Genomic DNA, 17328 nt, shown 5'->3' with positions numbered 1-17328 from the left:
GCACAGTGATGTCACAGTACAGGGATAATAAACAGTGATGTCACAGTACAGAGATAATAAACACAGTGATGTCACAGTACAGGGATAATAAACAGTGATGTCACAGTACAGGGATAATAAGCACAGTGATGTCACAGTACAGGGATAATAAGCACAGTGATGTCACAGTACAGGGATAATAAGCACAGTGATGTCAAGGTATAGAAATAATAAACACAGTGATGTCACAGTACAGGGATAATAAACAGTGATGTCACAGTACAGACATAATAAACACAGTGATGTCACAGTACGGGGATAATAAACACAGTGATGTCACAGTACAGGGATAATAAACAGTGATGTCACAGTACAGGGATAATAAACAGTGATGTCACAGTACAGCGATAATAAACAGAGTGATGTCAAGGTATAGAAATAATAAACACAGTGATGTCACAGTACAGACATAATAAACACAGTGATGTCACAGTACAGGGATAATAAACACAGTGATGTCACAGTACAGAGATAATAAACACAGTGATGTCACAGTACAGAGATAATAAGCGCAGTGATGTCACAGTACAGAGATAATAAACACAGTGATGTCACAGTACAGAGATAATAAGCGCAGTGATGTCACAGTACAGAGATAATAAACACAGTGATGTCACAGTACAGAGATAATAAACACAGTGATGTCACAGTACAGGGATAATAAACACAGTGATGTCACAGTACAGGATAATAAACACAGTGATGTCACAGTACAGGATAATAAACACAGTGATGTCACAGTACAGGGATAATGTTGTTGATGCCAATGCAATGAATCCAGTCTAATATTTCCTGCACTTGGAAGTTTTTGTAGCTTTTACTCCAGTACAAGAACTGAGTACATCTAATGCTCCACCTTCCTAATGTATAGTGGGGTTCCTACATCTATAGTGTCATTTGGTGTAATTTTTGTTTTCTTCTATATGATATCATCTGAGGGAAGGGGGGATTCTGCACATCTAACCTCCTGTATACAAGCTTTTTCTGGTGCAAACAACAAGCATGCTGAGCTGATAATGAACATATACCGCCATACCACCACCACCATATAAATAATATGGTCAGCTGGGGTAGTGTTTCTTACATGTTATATGATATATACCGTACATAGTCTCCAAAAAGAAGACATATAGACAAGTACATAAACAATATGCCCCTGCTGCTACTGACCCCCAATCAGTGCCTGATGTTCTCATAGTATATACTGGGAGGTTAGACTCCAGTGCGGACACTTGTACTAAAGCACACAGGACTCCCCTACTGCTTCCTTTTAGGGGGCTGTCCTGCCAATATTTCCATTGCATACTCTTAAAGGGGTTGTCACAAATAACAAAACCATGGCTTCATCCCAAAACAGAGCCTCACCTGTCCACAGGTGGTGTGTGGTATTGCAGCCTGTCCCCATGGGCAGGTGTGGCGCTGTTTCGAATCCTGGACAAACCCTTTAAATTCTCTTAAAGGGACAACAAGTAGCTGTACTGTGATGCATTATAATCTGATGTATAAGGTAGAGATGGCCAAATTTTCAAAAAAAATTTTAGCCGAATTTTGGTTGTAAAGAATCGGTTCGCTCATCTCTAGTATAAGGTATATATTGTATGGCGTACACACGCATTGGCTTCTGCACAATCATCTCCACTCCCAGTCTCAGGGGAACAGACCCCCGGGAGCCTCTGTGTCAGAACATTCGTCTGAAGGTTTTATTGATACGCAACCTGTTATTGTCAATCAAGGGGTTAATGGGTTCCCGGTTAATACCCCCATATCTGCTCCCGGTTGTGCAGCCCTGGGCACGGTGCCTGGTATTTAAAGACGGGAGAGAGAGAGAGAGAGGAAAGAAAGGAGGACGGGGGGAGAGAGCCGTGTGAGGAGGGGGAGGGACGCGCTGTGTGAGAGACGGGAGGGAGGGGGGCACTGTCTGTATGCAGCAGAATGGCAGAGCGGGCGGGCAAGCAGCGGGCACGGCCTGTGAGTAAAAAGAGGGAGTGAGGGGGGTGGGATACGGGGAGAGTGGGTTGGCAAGGGGGGTAAATGGATTACAATTCTCTTTTTACTTTGGGGGAGTTTATTTTTGGCCATTCTCCTAGGCACCTGCTGTCCTGTGTCCAAGCAAAAGAGGGGCAGCGACTGTGCAGACTGTTTAATGACAACCCGCCAAACCATGTCCTCAATATGTGACTGCCCTGTGACCCACTCCCCGCCCAGTGACCCTGAATGGCCTAAATCCTAAGCCACAATACACTGGGCAAGGAGTACAATACTACCGTCACATCGTGCAGACCCGCACACAGTCTACCACTGAACCTGCCTATTCTGATCTGTGAACATAGGGGGCGGTATTCGTTATTTAAAGGGCTTGTCTAGGTTTGTAAATCCATTTTCTTATACCTTATGACTGGGAACTTGAGGGGGTTGTTCAGGAGGGTCTCCAATGCATTACACAGACAGCTCATTGATTTCAGTGGGAAATGTGCAATACTTCACTTCCCCTGAGGTGGCGCTGCAGGAGAATTGAACGCTTGAGGCTGATTTCTGAGGGTCCCCCGACAGCGGCTTTTTTTTGGACGAAATAGCAGATAGAAATCAGGATGTGACATTAAAATCAATGTAGAGAGCTAAGAAATATGTCAATGTTTTATAAGCAGCTAATCTTAAAGGGTTACTCCACGAGGATTGTAAAAAAAATTAAAATCAGACATCATATAGTACAGTATAGCAAAGCCGGAACCAGCCCTGTACCTCACATGGATCCAGAGATCTCCACATTCACTACTCCAATTTTTCTGCTGAATATTCTTCAGGTTGGGACCTTAGAGGGTGTCCTTTCTGCTGCTTATTTTGCTGCTGTAATATTTTGTATGACAATCATTATTATAATTATCTTTATTATTGTGATCTGGAAACGGACATTGCTGGGCTTGCGCATGCGCATATAACTATCTGATGCCGCCGGCACGATTCTCGCCATGCTATGGGTAATTGTCTTTTGTCCTGCACATTTTGACATTGATATTTATTGCACTTGCACTTTATTGGTCTCCCTTTTGTGGACACACATGAACTATTCCCACTTAGAGGGTGTCCTTTCTGCTGCTTTTCCCTCCCTATCACAGTTCAAGGGGTGTGTCCTTGCTCCTGCAGCTCTCTCACTCTATCACAACTCTGGGGGCATGCACTTTCTGCTGCAGCTTTCCTTATCACAGCTCAGGGGCATGTCCTTTCTGCTGCAGCTCTCTACCTATCACAGCTCAGGGGCATGTCCTTTCTGCTGCAGCTCTCTACCTATCACAGCTCAGGGGCATGTCCTTTCTGCTGCAGCTCTCTACCTATCACAGCTCAGGGGGCATGCACTTTCTGCTGCAGCTCTCTACCTATCACAGCTCAGGGGGCATGCCCTTTCTGCTGCAGCTCTCTACCTATCACAGCTCAGGGGGCATGTCCTTTCTGCTGCAGCTCTCTACCTATAACAGGTCAGGGGACATGGCCGATCTACTGCACCTCTCTATCTATCACAGCTCAGGGAAGTGTCCTTCCTGCTGCAGCTCTCTCCTCATCAGAGCTCTAAGGACATGATGTCCTTTCTAATGCACCCTTCTCACCATCACAGCTCGGGGGGGGGGGGGGGGGGGTCCTTTTTGCTGCAGCTCTCTCCCCGTTAATGTCACAACTTCTAAAATAAGTTGTGGCAGTTGAAGAATTGAACTGAGCATGTGCGACCTGCTCATTCAGCTCGCTAGCAGGGCATACACATTACTATACAGAATAAACACCAGGGGGCGCCATTATCGTGGAGTAAAGGGAATATCTCACAACTGGAGCTTTTTTGTAGCAGAAAGTAAATGCAATTAGTTTTTCATGCTGAATAATAACATTTAATGTTGGGAAACCCCTTTAAAGACTCTTTACCCCTGTCTGTGTGCCCTATCAGTGTACATGGATGTTGCTCTCTCACACCTCTATGCTGATGCAAACAACTACATGGATGACCATGTATTTGATGGTATAGGAGAATCGAATGGCCAGTGAGGGCTTCCCCCGGCAGCTGATCACCAGGGGTATATGAAGTGCAGTCAGCCCCTGAGGAGCCTGTGCAGAGGATGGGAGTGATAGTGGCCCTGATGAGATGTTGTGTTAACGTGTACTCCCTCAGACCTTTGCGCCTTGGGGATCGGCCCAGTGAAAAGGTGGTATAAAGAATCAGGCCAGAAGTAGAAGAATAAAAGTAGTTCATCCAGCAGTAGTTGTATATGGTGCAATTTCTCTCCCAAGATGATGAGGTATGGTGGCTGGCAATGTGGCAGTTAATGGCTCCTCTGATCTGCTATCTTGCTGATATCTCTCTCCTGGATAACAGCTGAAAGCTGGCACAGGTGGCTATGGGTGTCCACTGGGTGAAAATGCATGCTTTTATGAGTTGGTCTGCCCTGGATGTGATCTAGGTGATGGGTGTCTGAACCGTAGTCCCTCATCTGCAGCAGAGCCTGTATAGCTGTGATTGCTGGTCACTCTGCTGACTGTAACACTGTAGCTTTTCTGATATCTGATATCTTCATATTCTTGCACGCTCTCTGGCGTAGTGGTCTTACAGAAGAACTTGAACGAGAACTGGTCGCTAAGACCCTTGGAGTAGGAGCTCTAGCATGTGCTTCCTTACTCCTCACTGTCCTAACTAAGACTCCCCCTCCTGGCAGGAAGCAGGGCCAGCCCTCTCCTACCAATAGGTGGTTAGTCCCATCCTAATGCCAACCACTGCCAGCCATACCCCATCTGCTGGTGTACTGTGCATACAGAAACATTGCATAACAAACAAAACACTTTGTAGATATCCCCAGCTCTGGGGTCCTGTGGAAGCTGAACCCAAAAATTTCAATATAGGAAGGGGTCGTCATACAGAATAAGGCTAGATCTACAAGATAATGCTGCAGCGGTGGTGGACGTCCTAGCCGCCATTGCTTTGGGTAGCAGGTGCAGACACAAATGACTTAACTCCTCATCTCATAGTGTGCTCCAAATGTTATTTTTCTTGGTGGACATGTAGCATATGGAAATTAAAGTGGTCTTCCAGGGAATCCAAGAGGGTCTGGCTCCCGAAACCAGGCACTCTGGCTTACAGGCACAGCGCCATACATTTTGTAGTGGCTGTGCCTGGTATTGCATCTCTCAAGTGTATGGGACTGAGCTGTAAAACCAGACACAACCGCTACTAAAAGCATGGAACCATGCCTGATAAATAGCGATGAGGATGTGTTCTCGCTAGAGGGCAAATTGAACCCTGATCAAAATTCAACCCCATGTTCATTTCTCATCAATTTTCCATCAGAGACTTCCAGCGCCTATCATGTGCTTATCAGAAATGGGTCGACCCAGATTTCATTAAAGGCTGGACTGATCTCTTCTATCCCCAGCAATAACAGTATATTACTAGGATCGTGTGTGAAGCAAGGTTAGATGCAAGATAGAGGGAAAATACAGAACACCGTGATTAGATCTTATTATGAGGTTTCAATGATAAGAACCGATTCAAAAAGCCTTGAAGAAGTGAAGATGTCAGAATTTTTCCTGTTGGGTCAGATCGGAGACTAGATTGAGGAGGAAACAATTTAGTCTTGTACAAGTGAAGAAAACAGAAGACGAGATTACTGCAAGGCAGTCAATTTAGTAAGGATGGGATAGAGGTGAATGTATGTTATCCAAAAGGAGGAGACATCTAGGAGCAGAATATTGTAGGATAGCAGTAGACCATGCTGGAGATGATGGGAAATGTGTCAAAATTGTTGTGCAGAAGTAACCGAGAGTCTGGAGATAAAAGCTGTTGAGAAGAGAAGAAGTTGTGCGTCTATGGGCAGCTCCATTTGTGACCTGTTCTCAATGAAGGTCCTCTGGCTACTCAATACTTGGTTTGACAAGTCTAGAATGGGTTTGCTGAGATTACGATGGTTCCCCAAGCTCAGTGGGCGCTGGTGGTAGACCTGGTTGACCTGATCTCTTAAGGATAGCTAGCTGTGCAGGCACCCAGCTTTGGTGGCCCTGGTTAGGAATAGCTGTCTTAAAAGCAAGAACCAGCTTATTAAAAAAAAATGCAAAAACAGCATAAAAATTACAACGCTATAGGCCTGTAATGGCTAACCTCCAGCACTCCAGCTGTGGTAAAACTACGACTCGCAAGATGCACACTTGCATAGAAATGAATGGAGCATGCTGGGAGTTATAGTTTCACCACAGCTGGAGTGCCGGAGGTTAGCCATCACTGCTATAGACCATCAGCCTGATCAGTCTGAGTGAAATAGTATACATAGCAATCTGGTCAGTATTTTGTTTTGGTATTTCTACACCGAAACCAGGAGCGGGAGAGGTACCAATCCTTCCATTATACCGGGAGAGGTACCAATCCTTCCATTATACCGGAAGAGGTACCAATCCTTCCATTATACCGGGAGAGGTACCAATACTTCCACTATACCGGCAGAGGTACCAATACTTCCATTATACCGGGAGAGGTACCAATCCTTCCATTATACCGGGAGAGGTACCAATCCTTCCATTATACCGGGAGAGGTACCAATCCTTCCATTATACCGGGAGAGGTACCAATCCTTCCATTATACCGGGAGAGGTACCAATCCTTCCACTAAACCGGGAGAGGTACCAATCCTTCCACTATACCGGGAGAGGTACCAATCCTTCCATTATACCGGGAGAGGTACCAATCCTTCCATTATACCGGCAGAGGTACCAATCCTTCCATTATACCGGCAGAGGTACCAATCCTTCCATTATACCGGGAGAGGTACCAATCCTTCCATTATACCGGGAGAGGTACCAATCCTTCCATTATACCGGGAGAGGTACCAATCCTTCCACTAAACCGGGAGAGGTACCAATCCTTCCACTATACCGGGAGAGGTACCAATCCTTCCATTATACCGGGAGAGGTACCAATCCTTCCATTATACCGGCAGAGGTACCAATCCTTCCATTATACCGGCAGAGGTACCAATCCTTCCATTATACCGGGAGAGGTACCAATCCTTCCACTATACCGGGAGAGGTACCAATCCTTCCACTATACCGGGAGAGGTACCAATCCTTCCACTATACCGGGAGAGGTACCAATCCTTCCACTATACCGGGAGAGGTACCAATCCTTCCACTATACCGGGAGAGGTACCAATCCTTCCACTATACCGGGAGAGGTACCAATCCATCCATTATACCTTTTCCTCCTGGTGTTTTTTTGTATCCGTTACCCGTGTCTGGCTATAAGCTGTCTGTTTTTCAGCTGTATTTGTTCTGTTTTATCATTGATTTTTTGCTATTTTTGTAATACTGACAATATATGCATGTAAAAAGACAGAAAAAAATAGACACATGGGAATTAGGGAAATACGGAACATGCGCTTTTAAATTCATCCCATTCTCTTCTATGAGCAGTACCAATCTGGATTCTTTGGAACTTGCTGCGTATTAAAAAAAATTGCCTTATTACAAAACTTCAATGAATGAGATAAAAAGCCATGCACAGACAGCGCAACTCAGCACCCCCCCCTGCACATATTAACAACTTTAATGTTTTTTAAAACCATTTAAAGGGGTTCTCCAAGATTTTTTAACTGATGACCAATCCTCTGGATAGGTCATCAGTATCTGATTGGTGGGGAACCCCCATCCATCAGCTGTGTGAGAAGGCACTGGCACTCTCGCAGCTCACCAAGAACAGCGCCGTACATTGTATAGCGGTTGTGCTCGGTATCGCGGTCAGCCCCATTCACTGTGGGGCACAATGGGGCTGAGCTGCTCCTAGGCCACATGACCGATACACGTGTCATCACTGGCCCAGGGAAAAATGAAGACGGCCATGGCGCTACTGTGAGCGCAGGTGCCTTTTTAAAATAGCTGATTGTCCAGGGTATCGGGCCCCCACAGATCAGATACTGCTGACCGATCAAGAGGATAGGTCATCAGTATAAAAGTCCTAGAAAACCCCTTTAAGTGTACTAGCACAGTTTTTTAATTTTTTTTTATTGTGAGCCCTGAGGATCAGCAGGGGTGCACCACCAATGAAGCCAGGTTAGGCGATCGCCTCAGGCAGCACCAGGTAGGGGGAAGAGGAGGGTAGCCGAAAGACCAGGTGCACCCCTAAGTATCAGTATGCAGAACAGAATACCACTGTCGATCACTTGCCCTTTGGGTGCCCCCCAACATGGCAGAGGTGCTGATGGCTACACAGGGGGCTGTTATTCCTCATAATTGGAAATCCTACATAATTAAAAATAAATGTAAATGTACCTACACATCGTTTATGTAAAAAAGGGAAAACTTTTTAACACTTTAGTTAAATTAATTTGTAAATTTCGAAAGCAATGAACTAGAAATAAAAAATACATTTTGTACAACTTTTCTTAATAAAACAAACAAAAAAGTCTACAAAATCACACATATGCATCATGAAGAAAACACGATCCAGACAGTTTTCCCCTTCGTCACCAGGTATTTTTGGAAATCTGACATGTACCTTTAGTTTTTACTTATCCAAGCCATTCTGATATTGTTTTCTCATTATACATTGTACCGTACTTTATGTTAGCGGTTAATTTGGGTTGATATGTTTCACCTTTATTTATTTTTTAAAAAATCCAAAATTAATTTTTATCTATATTTGAATTTGTCTACTTTTAAAACGGAGAGAGATACCGCATAAAATAGTTATTAATTAACATTCCCCATATGTCTACATTTTAGACATGTCCAAAAAATTTTTTTTCGGGATGTTAGAAAGCTTAGAATTTAGTAGCAATTTTTTAATTTTCAAGAAAATTTCTAAAAACCCCCCAACTTTTTTTAAGGACTAACTCAGTTATGAAGTCCCTATGTGGGACTTACATAATAGAAATCACCTATAAATGAACCCATTTTAAAAACTGACCTCAAATTATTCAAAACATATTTTAGAAATATTGTTGACCCTTTAGGTGTTCCACAGGAATTAAAGCAAAATGGAGGTGAAATTTAAAAATGTAATTTTTATTTTCTTTGCAGATTCTCAGTTTTAATCAATTTTTTCCTGTAATACAGCAAGGGTGAACAGCGAAACAAAGCTATGATACATGTACCGTGCTGGTCTAGAAAGGGTTAAAGAAGCGGTCTCATTTTGAAAACCCATTATCGTGAACCCTATTTGGTATTTTTATGTTAATAAGGGCAAGTCCTGTCTTCAGGATCCTCACTTCTTGGACAGAAGGGAGACCAGATCTAAAGAGAGTCTCTCATTCTGGAGGACCTGTCCTGTCCTGCATTACATGGACATCCCAATGATTTGAATGAACTCAGTGTAATACTTAATTGTCCCTGTGGTGGCGCTGCAGGAAAGTTGAACACTTATTTTCCCCACAGATTACAGCTGATGACTAGGGAATGCAGCAGCGGGCATTTTGTTAACTGCTTGTTGTCAGGGAAGCTTTGTCCAAAGCAGAATACCCCTTTTAGACCACAGTGTGCGTAAGTTCACCAAAAAGCGTCTGCTCACTTAGAATCAAGACAAGGGGTTATCCAATCCCTATAATGCCCACTAAAATGACCGGGCACCTCATACAGGTTATACTTACCCAGCTCCCCGGCACACGCGTCGCGGCCATGTAAGCAGAAATCATAGGGCCCCACTCCCTCCTGAGAGCTCCTCTAATTTATTAATTAAAGGGATATTCTATTAACAATGCTAGATAGGGTATCATAGGTAAACTGGTGGTGATCCAACTGCTGGGACCCCATTGATCACAAGAATGGGGGTGATATAAATGCAGTGTGCTCCACTCATCTCTTTGGGACTGCTGGAGATAGATGAAAATGTGATTGGTGGGGGTCCCAGTGGTCAGACCTCAATGAAGTAGCTAAGGAATAATTGGTTGACACCAGAATACCCCTTTAATCTACTATTCGATTTTTAGGTCCAAAATTCTATGTTCATTCATTTCATAATATATCTGTATAGTGGAGCAGTTTTTTTAGTTGATAAATTATAAAATTGTGCAGCCATCACTAGGGGGAGCTAACCGCTTATGGATCTCTACAGATAGTTAGTTATGGATCTCTAATCATTAGTTATTGGCTAAGGGTTGGAGTAATGTCCAGATGACCAGTAAACAACACAAGGCTGAGTTATGTTACTTGTTTTTTTTTTTCAAGAAACGGGGTCCAAGGATGTACTATCAGTCTTGATTTGAGGTCCTGTGGTTGTTGTGGTTGGCGAGAAACGTTTATAGAAACGTTATGCCATCTACTGTTCTGCTGCCTGATACAGTCTGCAGTAAAATGTCCAGGAAACAAAGAAGGACTCAAAGGGGTTGTCCCACGAAAAAAAAATTCTGTCTTTTTCAAACCAGCACCTGGATCTGAATACTTTTGTAAATGCATGTAATTAAAAATGTAGTACAGCCAGTGAGCTATTCAATAAAATGTATCTGTATAGCGCCACCTGCTGTTTGTTCTTATTTCTAATTTCTCTGTCCACATCACTGAGGTGGACGCCCATGCTCAGTTCCATCAATTTAACTGTAGAAGCTGTGACAGTTATAGAAAGAGAGCTACAGCAGAAAGGATGCGCCCCATGAGCTTTGATAGGGAGAGCGCTGTAGCAAAAAGGACTAGACCCCTGAGCTGTCATAGGGGGGCAGTGCCTCTTGAGGGCCCATAGATCACGAGCATCGAGTATTGACTTGTCTCCTGTGCACATGGATTTCTCCAGATTCTCTGAAGGGTGAAAGTTGATGCTAGTATATACTGTAGATGGTGGGATATTCAAAGTCTTTGCAATTTTTACATTGAGGAACAATTTTCTGAAATTGTTCGACAATTTTTGGATTTTTCGCAGATTTTTGAACCTCCGCCCATCTTTGCTTCTGAGAGACTCTGCCTCTTTAACATGCTCTTATACCCAGTCATGTGACTTAGTAGCAGATTGCTCCTCTAGTTGTTTTTTTATTAGTACCTATTACTTTTCCAGTCTTCCCAAACTTTTTTGAGATTTGTTGCTGCCATCAAGTTCTAAAGGAACTCACTTTTCTCATGAAATGGTAAAATGTCTCGCTTTTAGCATCTGATATGTGTTCTATGATCTACTGTGAATTAAATATGGGTCTATGAGATTTGTAAATCCTTGCATTCTGCAAAAATAGTTGGGGCGCTGTGTAAAATAAAACCAGAATGCAAAGATTCAAAGTCTTTGCAATTTTTGGAATTAAGGTTGTAAATCTAGCAAAGCAATGATTGGGGAGCTCTCTGGTTCCATGTGAGGTACAGGGCTGGTTTAATCATGGTGGTCACTAAGGGGCCTTAGGCTGAGGCTGAGCCATCGCCTTCTCGCGGCGGCCCAGTCTAAGCATTGCACAGGTCTCCCGTGCAGCAGAGAGCGGGGGCTCGGCTCTCAGATGAGAGCTGCGATCCTGCACTAACAGCCCCGACCAGCAGGAGTGCCGATCCGGGCTGTTTAACCTCTTACATGCTGTGGGCAATGGCACCCGCCGTATGTAAACAGTGACAGAGGGAGCAGACTCCCTCTGTCTCCCATTGGCAACCCGCAAATGAGATTGTGGGGTGCCTATATGTGTATAGACTGGCTGGGACCTGATGTAGGCCCCAAGCCTGACTTGAGTGTTCCCCAGCAGGCTGCACCTCTATGGCGCAGCCTGCTGGTCAATGTCAGTATAGCACTGACATTAAAATGCAATGCACTATAGGGATAGTGCATTGTATTTTAGAAGCGAAAGATTGCCTGTTATAGTCCTCTTGTGGGACTATTAAGTGGTTAAAAAAAAGTAAAACAAAAACAAAAGCATTTATTTAAAAAAATCCAGCAAAAAATGTTTTTCCACTGAAAATGCGCTTTTCAATGAAAAACAATTGCAAAAATAATATCTCCCTTTAAATAAATTTCAAAAATAAAATCTGCGTAAAACAACCCGCACTACACAAATATCATGTAAATTATCCCCTACGATGAACGCCATAAAAAAAAAAAATGCAAGAATTGCTAATTTATTCTAAGTCGCCACCGAAAAAACTTAATACCAAGCGATCAAAAAGTGTTATTTACCCCAAAAGGAAACCAATGAAAACTACAATTCATCCCGCAAAAATCAAGCCCTCACACAATTCCATAGAAAGAAAAATAAAAAAGTTATGGGTCTTGGGAAGCAGCAGTGCAAAAAGATTTTCTTCTTTTAAAAAAAAGGGGTTTATTGCACAAAAGTAGTAAAACATAAAAACCTATATGTATTTGGTATCGGTGTAATCGTACTGACCCAGAGAATAACGATATTATGTTATTTATGCTGAAAACTGAACGCCGTAAAATTTATAACATAAAAACTCAGTTGCAGTATTGCTGTTTTTTCCCATCTCCCTTTCATAAAGAGTTGATAAAAGTTAATTTGAAAGTTATGTGTACCCCAAAATGCCATTAAACTTACAACTTGTCCCACAAAAAATAAGCCCCCCATACAGCTACATAGAAGGAAAAATAAAAAAGTTATAGCTCTTGGAAGGCGACGATGAAAAAAGGAAGAAAAACCCTTCGTCAGTAAGGCCCCAAACAGTCTGGTCACTAGGGTTAAATAGGTTCTAGTACTAGCTGTAAAGATAGAAAAAAACAAATCACATAAGGAAAACGAAATTTTTTAGCACCTCCCAGTGTATGAAAAAAATGCTCAAATTCATACTTTTTTTGAAAAAAAAAAAGTCTGTACTGTCTGTACAAGGCAAGGAAGGATTCTAAAGGGGTTCATTCAGAAATTTTTAAAACCTTGTACTTCTTGTATTTTTATGATTCTGTTAGAGGAGCAGAACAACAAAAAATGGGACCCGTTCAGTTTCCATTTGGGTCCTGGAAAAATGACGGTAGTCTTTTTGGTGGAATCTGCAACAGAAGCCCCAAAATGCAGATGTGCACATGCCTTTAGTCTATCCCTTGAACTTTACAACTCAGCTCCATAAATTTTAGGCTCTGTTCACACTTCATCTTTTCTTTACCGTCAGTGTATGCACCGGGAAAGCTCCCTGCGATATCCATATGTCACCTTTCACCCCACTGAGGCCAGAAGAGGGACTTTTTTCTTTACACATTATAGAAAAAGCACAGTCGACTGCATTGTGTGAAAAAAATGTATAGGATGCGGTATAATTTTTTTATATGGATGCCTATGGGTGATATACAGTATGTACAAACGTTATGTTTGAGCCTTCTAGGGGGCTATGTTGGGAAATACTCCCATCTGGAAAAACTCTTTACATATACCTCTAACGGGAGGCTTGACTGCAATGTGAACAGAACCTAACTACGCTATACCCAGTTTCCTGTAATGCACTAAAAATCTTTATTTCATGGACACTTATTGCTCTTAAAGGGTTTGTCCAACCTCATGAAATGTTATGCTTACAATGGTCTAAAAATCAAAAGGAGTACTTCATCTTAGCAATTGCAGCCCCAATGCCGACACTGAATTGATCCCTAGACGGTCTCTGGCTGTAGAAGTGACGTCTCGACACCACTGAGGTCACAGTTACAACAAGTGATTGGCTTCAATGGTCATATGTTGCTTCAACGCGTCTACATATGTGAAGCGAGACTGGTGGGGGACAAGAGTCGGCATGGGAGGCAGCAGGGGATTGGTAAGCTGTGTATTACTCCTTTTGTTATTTATTTATTTTCTGCACTTATATAGCGCTACTATATTCCGAAGCCTTTGTTTTTGTCTTTGAAGTTATTGTAAGATTGTAAAAATTTTATGGGGTTGAACAACCCCTTGAACACTCTTAAAGGGGTTGTGCCACCTAGCCGTTTCCATGGGGTTTGCCCTTGGTTGCCAGGCTTACAGAATCAGCTGAGCAAGTTACGGAAGCAGGATAGCTTTTTCCGCTATTCTGTTTGCGTAGTTCCCATTCACTACAATGGGAGTTATGGAAAGAGTGGCTGGTTGTTTCCATTAGCCCGGCTACTTCTAAAGGGTATGCACACTTTTGCAACCAATGTTTTTTTTTAAATTGTGTTTACAGCTCCTATGCAGTCTGATGATGCAGTCATGTTTTACCTTTCTTGTTAACCTAGTAAAATTAGGCAGATGTCAAGGGAAAGTAAGATCAGACTACACGCAGGGTTTGTTTGTAGTCTGTTACCATGGAGATTTCTAGAGCTGTAAACATAAAATAGTAGGAGATTTTTAATCAAGACTATTTGCAAAGTTTTTTAATTTTAGAGGCATAGGGAGATATAAAATTAACCCTTTCCCGACTGCCCACTGGCTATATACGTCCTATCTGCACATGCCCCGTGCAGATAGCACATACAGTTAGGTCCATAAATATTGGGACATCGACACAATTCTAACATTTTTGGCTCTATACACCACCACAATGGATTTGAAATGAAACAAACAAGATGTGCTGCAGACTGTCAGCTTTAATTTGAGGGTATTTACATCCAAATCAGGTGAACGGTGGAGGATTTACAACAGTTTGCACATGTGCCTCCCACTTGTTAGGGACCTAAAGTAATGGGACAATTGGCTTCTCAGCTGTTCCATGGCCAGGTGTGTGTTATTCCCTCATTATCCCAATTACTATGAGCAGATAAAAGGTCCAGAGTTCATTTCAAGTGTGCTATTTGTATTTGGAATCTGTTGCTGTCAACTCTCAAGATGAGATCCAAAGAGCTGTCACTATCAGTGAAGCAAGCCACCATTAGGCTGAAAAAACAAAACAAACCCATCAGAGAGATAGCAAAAACATTAGGCATGGTCAAGACAACTGTTCGGAACATTCTTAAAAAGAAGGAACGCACCGGTGAGCTCAGCAACACCAAAAGACCCGGAAGACCATGGAAAACAACTGTGGTGGGTGACCGAAGAATTCTTTCCCTGGTGAAGAAAACACCCTTCACAACAGTTGGCCAGATCAAGAACACTCTCCAGGAGGTAGGTGTATGTGTGTCAAAGTCAACAATCAAGAGAAGACTTCACCAGAGTGAATACAGAGGGTTCACCACAAGATGTAAACCATTGGTGAGCCTCAAAAACAGAAAGGCCAGATTAGAGTTTGCCAAACGACATCTAAAAAAGCCTTCACAGTTCTGTAACAACATCCTATGGACAGATGAAACCAAGATCAACTTGTACCAGAGTGATGGGAAGAGAAGAGTATGGAGAAGGAAAGGAACTGCTCATGATCCTAAGCATACCTCCTCATCAGTGAAGCATGGTGGTGGTAGTGTCATGGCGTGGGCATGTATGGCTGCCAATGGAACTGGTTCTCTTGTATTTATTGATGATGTGACTGCTGACAAAAGCAGCAGGATGAATTCTGAAGTGTTTCGGGCAATATTATCTGCTCATATTCAGCCAAATGCTTCAGAACTCATTGGACGGCGCTTCACAGTGCAGATGGACAATGACCCAAAGCATACTGCAAAAGCAACCAAAGAGTTTGTTAAGGGAAAGAAGTGGAATGTTATGCAATGGCCAAGTCAATCACCTGCCCTGAATCCGATTGAGCATGAATTTCATTTGCTGAAAACAAAACTGAAGGGAAAATGCCCCAAGAACAAGCAGGAACTGAAGACTGTTGCAGTAGAGGCCTGGCAGAGCATCACCAGGGATGAAACCCAGCGTCTGGTGATGTCTATGCGTTCCAGACTTCAGGCTGTAATTGACTGCAAAGGATTTGCAACCAAGTATTAAAAAATGAAATTTTGATTTATGATTATTATTCTGTCCCATTACTTTCGGTCTCTTAACAAGTGGGAGGCACATATGCAAACTGTTGTAATTCCTACACCGTTCACCTGATTTGGATGTAAATATCCTCAAATTAAAGCTGACAGTCTGCAGGTAAAGCACGTCTTGTTCGTTTCATTTCAAATCCATTGTGGTGGTGAATAGAGCCAAAAATTTTAGAATTGTGTCGGTGTCCCAATATTTATGGACCTGACTGTATATAAATGGTCAGACAGTGCTGGGATTAAAGCTCCTACAATCTAGCAGGAATAGGTTGGGCCCTGGCTGTGAGACACAGCGGGGACCTTGAGGAGAATTTAAACCTAAATTAAACCTAAAAAAAGGAAAAAAATCTCAAAAAAACCCCATGCTAATAAAAATTCCTAAGTGTCAAGTAAGAAACATCACAAAAAATTATTTTGGTAGTCAAACAATAAAAAAGTTACGGTCACTAAACCACCATGTGCACAAAATCTCGAAAAATTGCCTGCACATTCAGGCCCTTTTTTAGGCCCGGTCATGAAAGGGTTAATATACATATCCTGTAAGCTTTATAAACCAGGGATTTTTGAGCTTTGTGCACATTTTATTGACTGGATGTAGTTCAGGCTCAGTTATTAATGCCTAGCAGACTTGTTGGCCTTAGCTGTCAGAGACTGTCAGGCACTGACGTGAGGGATCACCATCTACAGACAGCGCTGTGGAATATGTCGGTGCTATATAAGCAATAGCATTATAAATTATAGATGATGCTAACATAATTTCTCTACTCTCTTAGGCTGATGCAGCGACCAGCTTCCTGCGAGCGGCCAGGGCTGGAAACCTGGATAAAGCGCTGGAACATCTGAGAAATGGGGTGGATATAAATACATGTAACCAGGTACAGCACAACCCTTACCAGTATATACACTGTACACCTGCACAGTCAGCTGCAGCATGCCTTTATATTTTGACTGTCTCTAGAAATGGAGCAGAAACAAATGTTTTTCCCCATTTCCGTAGACAGAATTACATCTACATTGATATTTTTTTTTATGAATGGTCTCCAGAATGTTTACAGTGCCTGCTGCAACATAGGCACAAATGCAATGTAGGGACCGTCTACAATCAAGTTCTGGAATTATACAGTAGTTCTGCTCTTATTCTTGGCTAACGTACATTCAGTCCATTTTCATGATATCTCCAGCTAATGGATATGTGAAGCTTCCCTACGATCACAACTCCAAATGACTGTTCTGATCCAAAGCACAGACTTGTATGATGTGCCCCCTAAATCCAAAGTTTCAAGTAGAACCAAAAACACATCATGTTACATTATAAACTTTCTGACAGTCCATATTTACTAAGAGACCTGATCCAGGATTTATGGGAAGGTACTTTGATGCCAACATGACCAGAACACCCTATTAGTCTAATTTTCGAAGTCTATGGGTCCTCACTTTGAGACCTACTGGTAGATCACGAGTAGTAGCAGTATCTGTCACATATGGCAAGGTTCTCATTATTACAAATCTTGCATTCCTCCACTAGT

At 42.6% G+C, this 17328-nt stretch overlaps 1 protein-coding gene across 2 annotated transcripts in view; it reads left to right on the top strand.

Annotated features, from left to right (window-relative positions):
* ANK1 (ankyrin 1) overlaps positions 1-17328 on the top strand; it is a 163714-nt gene that overhangs the window by 24612 nt on the left and 121774 nt on the right. For both annotated transcript variants that reach the window (XM_040414816.1, XM_040414815.1), the window contains exon 2: positions 16576-16677. In XM_040414816.1, coding sequence (XP_040270750.1) covers positions 16576-16677 — 102 coding nt within the window. The remainder of the gene's footprint in view (positions 1-16575; positions 16678-17328) is intronic.

This window comes from Bufo bufo, chromosome 1, assembly GCF_905171765.1.
Source record: "Bufo bufo chromosome 1, aBufBuf1.1, whole genome shotgun sequence".
Classification (NCBI taxonomy): domain Eukaryota; kingdom Metazoa; phylum Chordata; class Amphibia; order Anura; family Bufonidae; genus Bufo; species Bufo bufo.
This window is presented reverse-complemented; position numbering and strand designations above follow the sequence as displayed.